Below are 12,998 nucleotides of genomic sequence, written 5' to 3'. Positions count from 1 at the left end.
ACACAAGCAAAGCGAATTGAAATCAGCTGCAAATATACAGACAACGCAACCAAATGCAGAAACGAAAGATCGATGAACTGATCTGGGACCTGCTCAGAGTTCAGTTTGTGACCCTTATTGAAGTTACTGAGGTTGGAAGTTATTGTGAAATTAGCTAAAATGTATTTAACACAGCAAGGTTCATCACTTTATCGTGTGTGGACGTTTCTATGTTATGGACTTACCTTGTTTTCCCATTTCTGCTGCTTTATTTTGAAACTCTCCTTGTGTCTCTCTTGCTTTACCCTCCTCTTCCTCGTCTTCCTCCTGTTTCCCACTCTTGTGATTGTCTGCACCTGTTCCTCATGTGTGTCACGTGTGTTTAATTATGAACAACAACTGTTCTGCCTCTGTCGTCTCTGTGTTTCCCTTTGTCTCAGGTTGTCTTTTGCATTCGGTTCATTTCAGTCCTGTTTGTTTCTTCCTGTTTTGCTGCTGGACTTTTTCTAGTATAATTGGATCGTCTGTTTTCTGCCTTCCTTCAATGACTATAAGCGTGTTTAGTGTTTTTCCATTGAACTCAACTTCCCCTGCCTTTGCTTCAGTGCCTGCATTCGGGTTCTCCTCGCTAGAACATCACATCAACCTGCAGCACGTTTCTTAATTGCGTTGCATTGGGATTAATTGCAATCACGAATTTCTTGATTTGCTTTCATTGTCTCTATTTGCACGTGTTGATCTCCACTGTACTCACTGTTCCTCTATAAGCCATTTTAAATGTAAGAATTAGAGCCACGTACACAGTCACCTTTTCAATTATTTTAATGGTTTTCCAACAAGCTGCTTTATTTCTAAACACAGAAAATGTAGGTTAGGTTTTCTATCCCCTGCTGCTTCCTGGGTCTCTTATAATATAAAAGAAAACAGGTCTTATTGAAAAGGAGGATCCATATTTCTGTGAGAAACATTATTTTCCTCCAGTTCTCAGTTTATGCTCCACTAGAAATTGATATTTAATTGTGTTTTCTATATATTTTTTTGCTGTAATTGGCAAACACAGATACAATCAGTTCATTCAGGCCAGAATGCGCTCCGGAGTCGATGTGATATCAGGCAGGAAAAGTGCAAACTGGGTGAAACTTGTACTGATAACGTCTTTTTAATGTGAGGACCGTTTATTGAACAGAATTCAGTTTGGTGTTATCTCAACAGCAGCAACTTTTTAATCTGATCTGTAACCGTGCTCTTTGGCCGTGGACTCGTCTAGACTCTGCTGCCGGGGCCTCGCTCAGCAGCAGAGGACGAGTAAAAGCACAGAACGCCAAAACTGTTACAGAACGCAGTGCATTGAACACACTATATATCACGGAGTTTGTGAAAGTGTCGTTGGCCAGACGTGGAGACGTGAAGATGCGTTCAGCAGACCCGGCAGGATCTGTTTTAGCCATTTCCTCCGTGGGTTTCGTTTACCCAGAGCGAGCGAGCTGTTCAGTGGCTCAGTGTGTGTGTGGGAGAGCGAGACGACAGCTGATGATGGGTGGACGGGTCAGCATCCACCGCAGCAGTGGCATTTCTCTAATTGGCACTTGTTGTAGCGAGAGTGAGTCAGTGCATTATAGTTCGTGCTCGGCGTAATCCATCCCGGGAAATCGACACCCCCCTCCACGGACGTGACGCTTTAGAGACTCGCTCTCATTCATGCTGTTGTTGAACTTCCTCTCTTAGGTTTCTGATACTTTATTTAAATGTGAAAAAAAAAATCATCTAAACAAGTGGTCGAAAAGTCGTTTCTGTTCCACCTCTTGTTTTGAAGAAAAAGAAAAAAAACACGTGCTTTATGATGGTCATATATTTCTCTGATATGTGTGTTTTCATCGTAGAAGAAACCTGTTAAATCAATTGCCTCCATTTATCGACTGTTTCAAAACCCTCTAGCTTTGCCTACTATTGTGATGTTTCTTGATATGATCTCGTTTCCCCTCCTAACTGTTATGATAGCACTGAATTTCCAATTTTTTTATTGAGCATTTTGTATCTGTAATTATAGAAATGTTTGAGAAAAAAAAAAAACGTTCTGGTTGGTGGACATCAACGGTTAGTTAGTCTAAGACGAGTCTATTATGAGTTCACTTTAGATTCTAGATCGTTATCAGGACTCGCAACAAGTGAGGCCGGTGTGTAATAAAGTCAAATGAAACAGCACAGCAGCCACGAATCCTCGTTCTTTGGTTTCATCAAGTCTGATGATCAACGGCAGACCAGAGTTTGTTCTATTCTCTCCCATGCGGTGTGATGTGTTATCGGTTCTGTGACAGGATTTTTCTTTTTCTTTGATTAAAAGACTTATGCAAAATGAGCTCGGCGTTGTTGGTTTTGTGGCAAACACACAAAACACAATAACAACACAGCGAGTGGCTTAACAAGCGGTGAGGGGGACGCGAAGGAAACGGGATTCCCGCTGAGTCAAATGGTCAAATTAAATGAGGAGAGGACACACACACACACACACACATTCACACACACACACACACACACACACACACACACACACACACACACACACACATACACACACACCACAGAGCGAGCAGACTCCACAAACACCATTAAACTAATTGGCATTTCCATGTCCTTTTGTTGGCTTTTGGGGTATTTTACACAATATGAAAAGGATTCAATTGGTAAATAATTCGTTCAGGAGGCTAATTTATATATTTAAAAATGTGAGATATTATCTGTGATCTGTATAAAATATATCGATGAATGTAGAGTCTACAGATTGTGAGGTTAGTGCAAGGTTCAGATTTTTGTATCCTGCTAATTCCTCAAGCCCGAGTGTGACTTCTCGTTATTTATGTCACTGAACCAGCGTCTACAAGAGTTAGCGACTTGCTACACGCAGAATAAGTGATACGGGAACGAAGTGTATCACACATTTAAAATAATTATATGATAATATAATATATAACCTCAAAATTGGCCTAAAGAAACCTACTTTACCGACGCATATGTTGCTGATCATCCGGAAAAGCCCTGATTACCAGAAATTTCATTGTTTTAAGATGATCATGTTATATTACGACTGTATGTAAAGAAAATTTAAGATAAGCCAATATAGAAGACCCTGAAATCATTGCATTCTCTTAAATGACCAGCAGGGGGCGACTCCCCTGGTTGCACAAATGGGGCAGTTTCTAGAGAAAGGTATGAAAAAATGACCACGTCTTGATTTACACTTAAGTTTATAACAGTTTATGTCTCAATCTCTAGTTTCAAGTTTTCAATACAGCTGATTCATTTAGTAAATTATGGTCCATTAAGAGTCAAATATGCATTGGGGCATGGATGCTGTGTGATTGACAGCTACTACCGTCCAATCGGTGCAGATCCCAGGTGTAGGTGCAGCGTCCTCAGACTCAGTCAGGCTCCACCCCCCCTCGCTTCTCCAAATATGGGGACTTTTGGTTTGAAATAAAATAAGATGTCGCTGGACAAGATTACAAACTCTGGTTCTCAAACCAGTGCAGCTGGCTAACTTAGCTTAGCACCGAGACTGGAAGCAAAGGGAAACGCTTCCCAGTCTCTGTGCAAAACTTCCAAAAGGTTTCCCCTCAAGGGTTGACCGGCATCTGGCAGATGCATTGTTGACTATTGCAGAGGCATGTTCAGTAACAGTGGAAATCCCATTACTCAGGCAACGTTAAGCCCTATCATGGGAAGGATATGTACAGATTTAATGCCCCTATTTTTCTATCCTTGCCTTTGAGAACATGACACCACTTCCCCCGCTGTCACACCAGCAGCTTCCTCTTCATGGTCAGTCTGTAAATGATTTGGTAGCCGTCGTCCCAACCGTAGAGCTGCTTCTCCTCTGGGTTGTATTTCAGACTAGCGTGAGCTCCGTACCTCCTGGGGAAGTAGAGCAGGGGAGCCTCCTCGCTGATCACGATGTCGTTGACGTCAAAAACGCACTGGATCCGCGAGCGACTGACCAGGCGGGTGTTGTAAACGACATAGACGGTCCCACAGACCACAAAAGCCGCCTCCGCGTTGTCCCTTGGGCACCGGGTGTCCCAGATTTGTTCTATATCGAGCGTGGCAGGGTCCATCTTTGCAAGGTTGATGTTGGGCTCACTGTCACTCGAGGCGAACAGGAGCCAGAGGCCCTCGTCATCTGCTGCGAGGTCCGCAACAGTCTCAGGGTTGAGGTTGTAAACACTAGCACGGCTGTCCACAGGGAACATGGCGATATCCGTCACTACGCCACTCATCAGGTCATATTTGACAACCTGCAGATCTGTGTCAGCCTCCTGCATTATGTAGTACAAATATCCGTTATGCACAGCACTGCCAGGACCGCTCCAGGCAAACGGCAGCCGGATCTGTGTGCTGCCGGCGACTCCCGGAGAACGGGAGAAGTCCTGAACAGAGTTGAACTGGTAGATGACGTCTCCTGATGTCCCGTTAAAGACGTACACCCTGGAGGACCTGGGGTCTCTGGTCCACATCCCCTTGGGGCCGCCCACTCTCTTCAGGATCTTCACCGATCTGATGCCAGAGATGATTTCTACACAGTCTGAAAGAAAAAAAAAGACACAAAGTAGAAGGATAATGCTTCGTGTGTGGAAACCAGGAACCATCGAGGAACTTTGCTGGATTGTTCCTTTGCCCGTTGAGCTCCTTCAGTCTCTCATGGGATGTAACAGAGCTGCTAAGTGAAGGGAGCTGCTGGTTTTCTAAAGTGTTTTCCCAGATTCCGTATGCATTTCAATTTCTAAACTTTTTATAATAAAATTCTCATTGTGGAGGGAGTCGGGACGCTCACACACATTCCTGATACAGCAGATTTAACTCTTTCTAAATTATATTTTTGTTTCCACATTATGGTTGAATGATTTGAAACATTGCAGGGGTAATAAATCAACCTGAAGGGGAATTAAAAGTGAAAACTTTGTTTAGGAAACTGAAAATACAACTATTTAAATCCGCTGTCATCATTAGCTCCATTACCATGTTGCAGTAAAATGAAATGTGTGTCTGCAGTCTGGCGTTTAGAAACTTTAAGCCGCCTGCAGCAGTCAGAATATGGACTTTTCCGAATTCAGGCAGATTTAAAAGCAGTCAAGGGGAAATTGAACACACAGACTCATAACGAGAGGAAGTTTGAGTGCAGCAAACATGACAGCACGAAGATGCTTTTTGTGAGAGAAGTAAAAATAAATCCTGCGCTTTCACAAAAATACACGAACAAAGGTTCCCCCCCCCACTGATGTGTCCTGAGGGGAAATTTGCATTATGCTGAGAAAACCCGAAGTGGTGACCCCGCGATGCAGTGCAGTTCGTTCTGGGTCGTTCCACAGACGTTCACAATGGGTCGCTGTGTGCGGACCTCACTCCCGCGAACATGAGCTCGGAGATTAACGCCGCTGACCTCAGGGCAGTTTCCTGTCCCTCCTCTCTGCAGAGCCACTGCTCCAGATCTCACACAGAGAGAGAGAGAAACCTTTATTCTGCATAATTCTGTGTGTTATCGATTGTGTCGTTAAGTCAGAATAACAAAGACATCCGTGCGTTTCTTTCTTGCTTCGTGAGAAGAGTCGGTATAAATGGCACCAAAGGAATTTGATGATCTAACATCAGCCGTTTAGCTTCTGGAACCAATTAAGTGCAACACTATAGATCTGATGCTTAATGTGCCACACTCAGGGTTGATGTGTCTCATGGAATTAAAATCTGATTCCACAACTTTCCGCATCGTGCTCTAATTGGGTGATAAATCCGTGTGTTACCTGAGTGAATGACTCAGTGCTCCACTTGTACTTCAGCACTCTTCTTGGATGTTGAGTTTATAAAGACGAGGGCTGTGCTCAAACAGCAGAAACCGTTTCTGGGGAGTTTAGCTCTGCTGAAATAAATGAGTCGCACCAATGAGCCACATTTCTCCTGGAAAACATGACTGTCCGCTGACTCCGTTAAATGACTTGTAACAACGCCGTGTTTGTTTCCCATTTTCCAGGAGCATGGTTTTTCCAAGACAGCGGCTCAGCAGAAGGGGCTGGTGTTGTGCCCGCTGAGATGTGTAATGCAAACTGAAACTCTGAGGCATGTATGCTACCGAACCTCCAGGGTGGGCTGAAAAATAAAGGATGAAATGCAGCAGAGCACATGTGTCCAAAGTGTGTTTGTGTTTTTCCCTGCAGCTCACCAGAGACTCTGGAGTGCAGCTCCTCCCAGTCGTCCTCCTCCTCCTCCTCTCCTCTGCTCTCCTCCAGCCCCCAGACCCCCTGCTCCACCACCTTCTCTGCCTGTTTGGCACAGGCCCGAGGCGAAGTCTGCGCCCCCACGTAGTCCATCTCCCGCTCCACCCGGTCCACTCGCACCGCGGCTCCTTCCAGGTCTTTGAACAGGGAGCCGTGCTCGTTGCTCAGTCCATCCACGGTCTCGGCAGTTAACTTTCTGAAATCCTGCAGCTCTGTGTGGTACCGATGGGACTGGTCGTGCCAAAACTGCATGCGGTCCTGGGAAGAGCAAAAAACCCACGTGTAACCCACTGCAGGATGAGATCTGTCTGGTTTTTACTGTTACCTAAGTTACCTAACGAGGAGCAACAGTATATTTACTTTGTTCAGCCCTTCAGCCCCTTGATGGCTGCAGGGGCTGCAGTCTGTTGGCCCACACTCTAATATCTCATTCACTATTTAACACATGGCCATGAAATCCTGTGCAGACAGTCTTAGTTCCCTGAGGAGGAATTCTGATGAGCCTTTGGTTTGTCAAGGTTGAAGTTCTTGGTAGAAACATAGTTTTGATAGAATCATATGATATGAGCTTATAGGAAAATGGTGCAGAGACTGAAGGAAGAAGAGTCTACTACAGTTACATCGGGTTTCGAGGTAACATGAGGGGGAGCGACTGAGCTCGGTCACGTTCCACAATCATAGAAATGCAAAATACTGTTTATATAAACACACACTGATGAGTTTTTATATATAAAGTATGATTAAGACAGAAATTGAGTGTTAGGATAATCAGTGGAGAACAGGGCGGTTGTGTCTTAATAGCTTATTATGGCTGATGATACCTAATCAGACTGCATATTATTATGCAGTCTGCACAAAAAGAAAAACAGTAAGATCAAAATTTTAATTTGAGTAGCACTACAATATCTGCAAAAGTGACAACATTCCCCTCGGCCTGCTTATAATACAAAGAATATGAATTTTTTTTGCTAAAATAAGATGGTAAACATGAAAGTTATCCTGCGTCAGTTTATTTAAATCATAATGTTAAACAGCAAAGTGGGAAATGAACCGAAACTTCTTAATCAAGAACAATCTTAATAGAAGACGATGGGTTATATACTGTTTGTATCTAGTTATGTATATACACGTCTCAGAATATACTAATAAGGGCTGTTAGCACTGTTAGCATTATATGGTCCAACCGACCCCCTAGATCCAATCAAGCTGCACCAATCCTCACACACTCATAGATATCGATACCCTAAATATGTCATATTTCATCAAGATCCATGAATTACTTCCTGGGTTAACGGGGAAAATGTTGAAGAGAATACAAATTCCTGGATCTGCCCCCTGATTCAGATCTGCACCAACATGTGATGGGTTTTTCCACATCCTACCACCAAGTTTCATGGTAATCATGCAATTAATTATTGTGTAATCTTGTATAGAATCAAACAAACATACAAACAAACAGACAAGGGTGTAAACACAACCTCCTCGGGGGAGAAGATAACCACAGCAAACCGGTTTGTAATCACATCTCGTGTTTTTCCTTCTTCTTGCTAATCCTGCAGATGTTGCATTAAATGCACCAAACCTCAACCTGTTAGCATTATCATAACGAGGAACGTCTTCATGCTGACGTTAGCGTGTTATCTCAAAGCACCGCTGGGCCTCGGTGCTGGTTTCTGTTGCCCACCACGACAAATTCCAGATGGTAAAAAAGTGTCTGTTTGAATCAAAGCATCATCAGCGAACACTGGACAGCGCTGTGTTTCCTCATTGTCGTGACTGACAGGTGAATAATTCACGGTAAGATGTAATAACTGACGGCTGCTCCACTGTCTCCTCCGCCTCGCTTTCATTTTCTCCCCCCACGCTCGCTTGTAGGCCCGTGGTCAAATGGAAATGGAAGCTCAATGAAAACTTGCTGATGAAATGCCCGTGCTCGTATCAGTGCATATTGAAATTGAGACTGGAGGGAAGCCACGGGGGGGGGGGGGGGGCGAAGTGAGCGGGATTAAGCCGTAAATAGACGCTTCATTTCATGCGGATTACAACTTGATGATTTGTCATTTTTGCACTTGATGAAAAAGAAAAAGAACTATTTGAATTAGAGTTCAGTTAAATGACCCCGAGAGGAAACCAAACATTTTTTAATCCTCTTCCAAATAACGACACACTCACCTCAAGACCAACAGAAACGTTTTTCCCCGACACACACAAACTTTATAATTCAACAACAAAAACCAAACTCCACTCCGCTGCCTCCCCCTGAGGCTCTTTGTTGTAAAACAGATTTGTTCCCCATTTGCAGAAGACACCTTTCTATTAGTCCGCTGGGATGTTTGATGCCACGGCAGCAAAGGTTGCACTTGTTCTCATTACTTGTGTGTCATTGTCTTACATGCCGAAGGAATTATAATGTTGCTGAACAGGGGCTGCGTGTCGCATGAGAAGCGGAGCCCTGCATGCACCAGCTGATATCCCGCCAGAGGCCCCCTTGCCAAGTTGATGAGCTGGGCAGACATTGCATTAATTGGCCCGCATTAGTTAAGACATTAAATTCAAATCAAAGGAGGAGGCGGCGGCCATCAGGAACTGGCAAATATGAACTCCTATTTCTAATGAGCTACTTAAGAGGGAAGTTTGCTGCCACTTTGTCCATTAAAACAGCATTTTATCGATCAGTGGTTCGAAGGAGGGGTTGCTTCTTACCTCAATGGCCAACAACCTGTTCTCCAGATAATCCATCAGGCCCTGGTAGTAATACTGAGCTGCTGTCAGAGTCCAGGCTGTGGAAACCAGCAGCACCAACACCGGCTTCATATTGAGTTTCTTTGTGAGTCCAGAGTTTCACACGACACCAGCGACACCAGTACAAAGTGCAACCGCACGTGTGAAGAGGTGCGACGGACAGAGAGAGAGCAAGAGGCCGCTCAGAGTTTTCCAATTCTTTGACCGCTCTCACATTTGCTGGAATGTTTTCACAAACTCTCAGGGAGGAGCCTCGTGCCTCTTGCCCCTTGCTGTCCCCGGAAAAAAAATAAAAAAAATGAATGAATGTGCTCCAGGAAGTCTGTGCATGTGTGTTTGTCTCAGCGGGGATTCAAACACAAGACGGACAAAAACTTAGGACTCATTTTTGATGACGCTCAGAGTTTCTGTCTCTACACTTTGGAGCAGTTAAAATAAGAGCGCAGGGTTTTTATACATCAATCCATACACTGTTACATTACTGCTATCATATGCAGCTTCCTGATGAAATGCAATCAGTTGCATTGCTGCATGCAATCATTTATTTATGAGCTTATTTAACAGTGCACATTAATAAACGTTGGTGTAGATACAGAGTTAAATAAGAGGCTGTAATTCAAACAAAGTCCCTGAAACAAAAAAGACAAAGTCACCATGAAAGCAGAATATGAGGATTAGACAGTAAAGGTATTAGAACATAATAGAAAGCCTGTATTGTTATAATATATTGAAATTAGTGTTTTTACAGCTAAACAATGCAAAGAGTTTATGGCATTTAAAAGAACATTCCACAGTGGATGCACTTAAAATGTAATTCTTACTATTAAAACGCTTGAAGAGCAGCAGACAACAACATTCCTCCTGTTATGTGTTATTTTTTAATGTGTTTATAATGTGCACAGAACCAAACCGTTAAGGGGCAAATACACATAAAGAGAGTGGAGGAGGACGCCAGCGATACTTGTGTAGAGGAAAGAAGTTTAGTGATTAAACACAGACTGTGTCAGCAGAACGAAGATCCAGTTTCTAAAGTAATCTGAGGAAAACACAAAACTGTTAAACTCTTGTTTAGAAGTGAAGAAGAAAAACATTTGCAGTGTTGCATTTACTCCATTAAACAAGAGTCAGACATTTATGGCTTCAATGGTCCCCACAGTTGATGGTTATTGGTTCCAGCATGTAACACACACACACACACACATACACACACACACACACGCTGACTGTTAGAATTATTCAATAACACTTTGTTGTTACTCGAACAGACATTGTGAGGCTGTGATGTGTGCGAGCGGCTGTAGGTTGTTCTCGCTGCAGGAAACACAAGGGTTTGATTACACACACAATCACACAGACCGACAACGCGTGACCCTTCGACACAGACGAGGGTTCAGAAAGTTTCTGGACCCAGACGGAGGTAAAGTTTTAAAGAAAGAGGAAAGGAACATTAAGTGTGTAAAATATTAAAGCCCTGGTTCTTGGGATGAAAACCAAATAAACAACCTTAAATGAGAAATGTGCATCTCTTGTTAGCGGTTTTGCATCTCTGTGGTCATTTCCAGCTCTTTGTAGTCATTTAGCATCTCTTTGTGGCTTTTTTGTGTATCTTTGTGGTTGTTCTGCATCTCTTTTAAGTTGTTTTGCGTCTCTGTGGTCGTTTTTTGTGTCTTGGTGGTAATTTTGTGTTTATTTTGTCTTTTGTGGTCATTTTGTGTCTCTTTTTCTTCATATTGCATCTGTTTGTGTTGGTTTTGTGTCTCTACGTTTTGTTTTGCATCTTTTAGTGATGGTTCTATGTATCTTTGTTGTAATTTTGTTAGGTAAGATTGTTTTGTATTTCGTTTAAGTTGTTTTGCATCTATTTGGCATTATTTTGTTTCTCTATTTAGTCATTGTGCATCTGTTTGTGCTCATTTTTCATCTCTTTGTGGTAACTTTACTTTTAAGTGCTTGTTTTGTCTCTTTGCAGTTGTCACGCATCTCGTTTGAGTCATTTTTCATCTCCTTGTGGTCGTCTTGCACGTGTTTCTTGTTGTGTTTGACCTGTTCATGGTCACATTTCATTTCTTTTGAGTCATGTGGTCTCTCAGGGAACACCCCCTCTGTCGCTGCACCTGTTTCACCTCAGGCACAGCAGCTCAAACTGTGACGGTCGTGTGCACGTGAGGAAACGAAGCGTTCAGCTTGTTGCTGTATCATCACAGTCTGATTAAGGGTCAGAGCCAAATCCTCCTAATGACAGTCGTGTAATCAAGGAGCCTCTTCTGATTGTCTCTTGCCCTCCATCATCTCAACAAGTCCTGAACTGAACCTCAACCGACGTCTATTTTTATTCCCGCAGACAGCAGACCGGGCTGCCGGTGTCGTCATGGTAACAAAGTGCCGTATGGCTGCTTTTGGAATTGAAATGGGCAACCTGGAGTTTGATCTAATCTGGAACACATTGCCTGTCTGGAACCAGGAGGCGAGGGCACTGACAGGCCAATGGCTGTAAAAAAACCCTGTGTGTTCCTGCGTGTGTGTATTTTTATGCCCGAGAGGTTTCGTTCAGTCCCAGTTTCTGAACGATTTGAGTAATTACAGTTTTATTTCCCCCCCCTTGTTTTCCTCAATTTTACAGAAATCGATTTTTTTGAAGCCTACGTCTCACAACGCCTGCCGCTCAGTGTGGATTGTTTAATCTATTATTAATTACAGGCTTAATTGGCACCATTGAGTGGAGTGATGTGATCAAAGGGCAACGCATCATTCAGGATCCATTAGGTTCCACTAAGCAGCTCATCGCAGCCTCGTAACCTTTTAGCTCAGGGCGGAAACTGATGCTGGAGACAGGTATCACTGATTCAATTTGTTCCAGGGAGGGAAACAGAAATGTCACTAAACCCACTTTACACAACAGAGATGACCACAAGATGGCAGTATCTGTCTGTATGTGAAGTGAGTAGTTAACAGTGAACAGATCCTTTACTAAGTACTAATACAACAGTACTGCAATACAAGTAAAAGTTCTGTATTTAAAATGGTATAATCTGACTGAAATACTTAAAATGTCAAACAAAAAAATAATAATTGGCCCTGGACTGATGTATTATCATATGATTCATATTAAGCAGATGTTTATTTCTGTTTACGGAGTGAAACTGTGGAATTCTCAGCACAATTATTTCAAGTTATTCAGAGACACTAACTTAAACAGCATGAATTTATTCAACTAAATCCTTGTGCCCTTATTAAACCAGGTATGTATGAACGTATTACAGTGATAAACCTTCTCTTTGCCACAGACTTGGCTTTCAACCTGGACATTTAGAGGCATCAGGTTGGTCAAATCACTGCTCAGGATGAAGATGCAACAGTTCAATTAAATCATAATTACTATTATAATAATAAACACATCATCTATACCACTTATACTTCGTGGGAGGTGGGGGAGCTGGAGACAATCCCAGAGGCGGCGAACTCCCTGGATGGTAACCAGTCCACCGCTGGGCTGACGTATAGAGACACACATTTAAACTTACATTCACACCTACAAGCAAATTAAAGTCTACAATTAACGTGTGTTTGGACTGTGAAGAGGAAGAAGAACCTGGAGAGAACCCAGAACACACAGAAAAAGGCACATTGTTTATTTAAAACTTCAGTAAATAACTTAAACTTAACTTATTATTAAGTTTGTTCAAATTAAAGTAAATTAATTCTATTGGCAAAATCTAAAACTCTGTTATAAATCAATTATCCAAGGTTCATATACTTAAATGCCAAAGAGGGTTGAAGCTTTGATTGTGATTATGAATGTGTGTGTGTCTGTGTGCGTGTGTGTGTCTGTGTGCGTGTGTGCATGACAGAGTGCAGAGGATCTCATGTAATCTCATGTGTTTGCCTTCACACCAGGCGTCGGGAGCCGCCCATAAAAACCTCTTTCCTCTGCAACTAAACAAAAAGCCAAACACCCGTAGAGGCAACATTCTTTATTACCCTTTGGTATTGATTGAGAGGGTCAGGGAACGCAGCAGC

At 42.8% G+C, this 12,998-nt stretch overlaps 1 protein-coding gene across 1 annotated transcript; it reads right to left on the bottom strand.

Annotated features, from left to right (window-relative positions):
• Positions 1 to 3,193: 3,193 nt before the first annotated feature.
• Positions 3,194 to 9,254, bottom strand: olfml3a (olfactomedin-like 3a). The gene is made up of 3 exons (XM_034591263.1): positions 8,943 to 9,254; positions 6,185 to 6,497; positions 3,194 to 4,555 (listed from the first exon to the last, which is right to left on the bottom strand). Exons 1-3 carry the CDS (start codon positions 9,051 to 9,053, stop codon positions 3,771 to 3,773), a joined length of 1,209 nt encoding a protein of 402 aa, XP_034447154.1. The 5' UTR covers positions 9,054 to 9,254; the 3' UTR covers positions 3,194 to 3,770.
• Positions 9,255 to 12,998: the final 3,744 nt, after the last annotated feature.

The sequence above is a fragment of the Hippoglossus hippoglossus genome, chromosome 7, assembly GCF_009819705.1.
Source record: "Hippoglossus hippoglossus isolate fHipHip1 chromosome 7, fHipHip1.pri, whole genome shotgun sequence".
Classification (NCBI taxonomy): Eukaryota; Metazoa; Chordata; class Actinopteri; order Pleuronectiformes; family Pleuronectidae; genus Hippoglossus; species Hippoglossus hippoglossus.
This window is presented reverse-complemented; position numbering and strand designations above follow the sequence as displayed.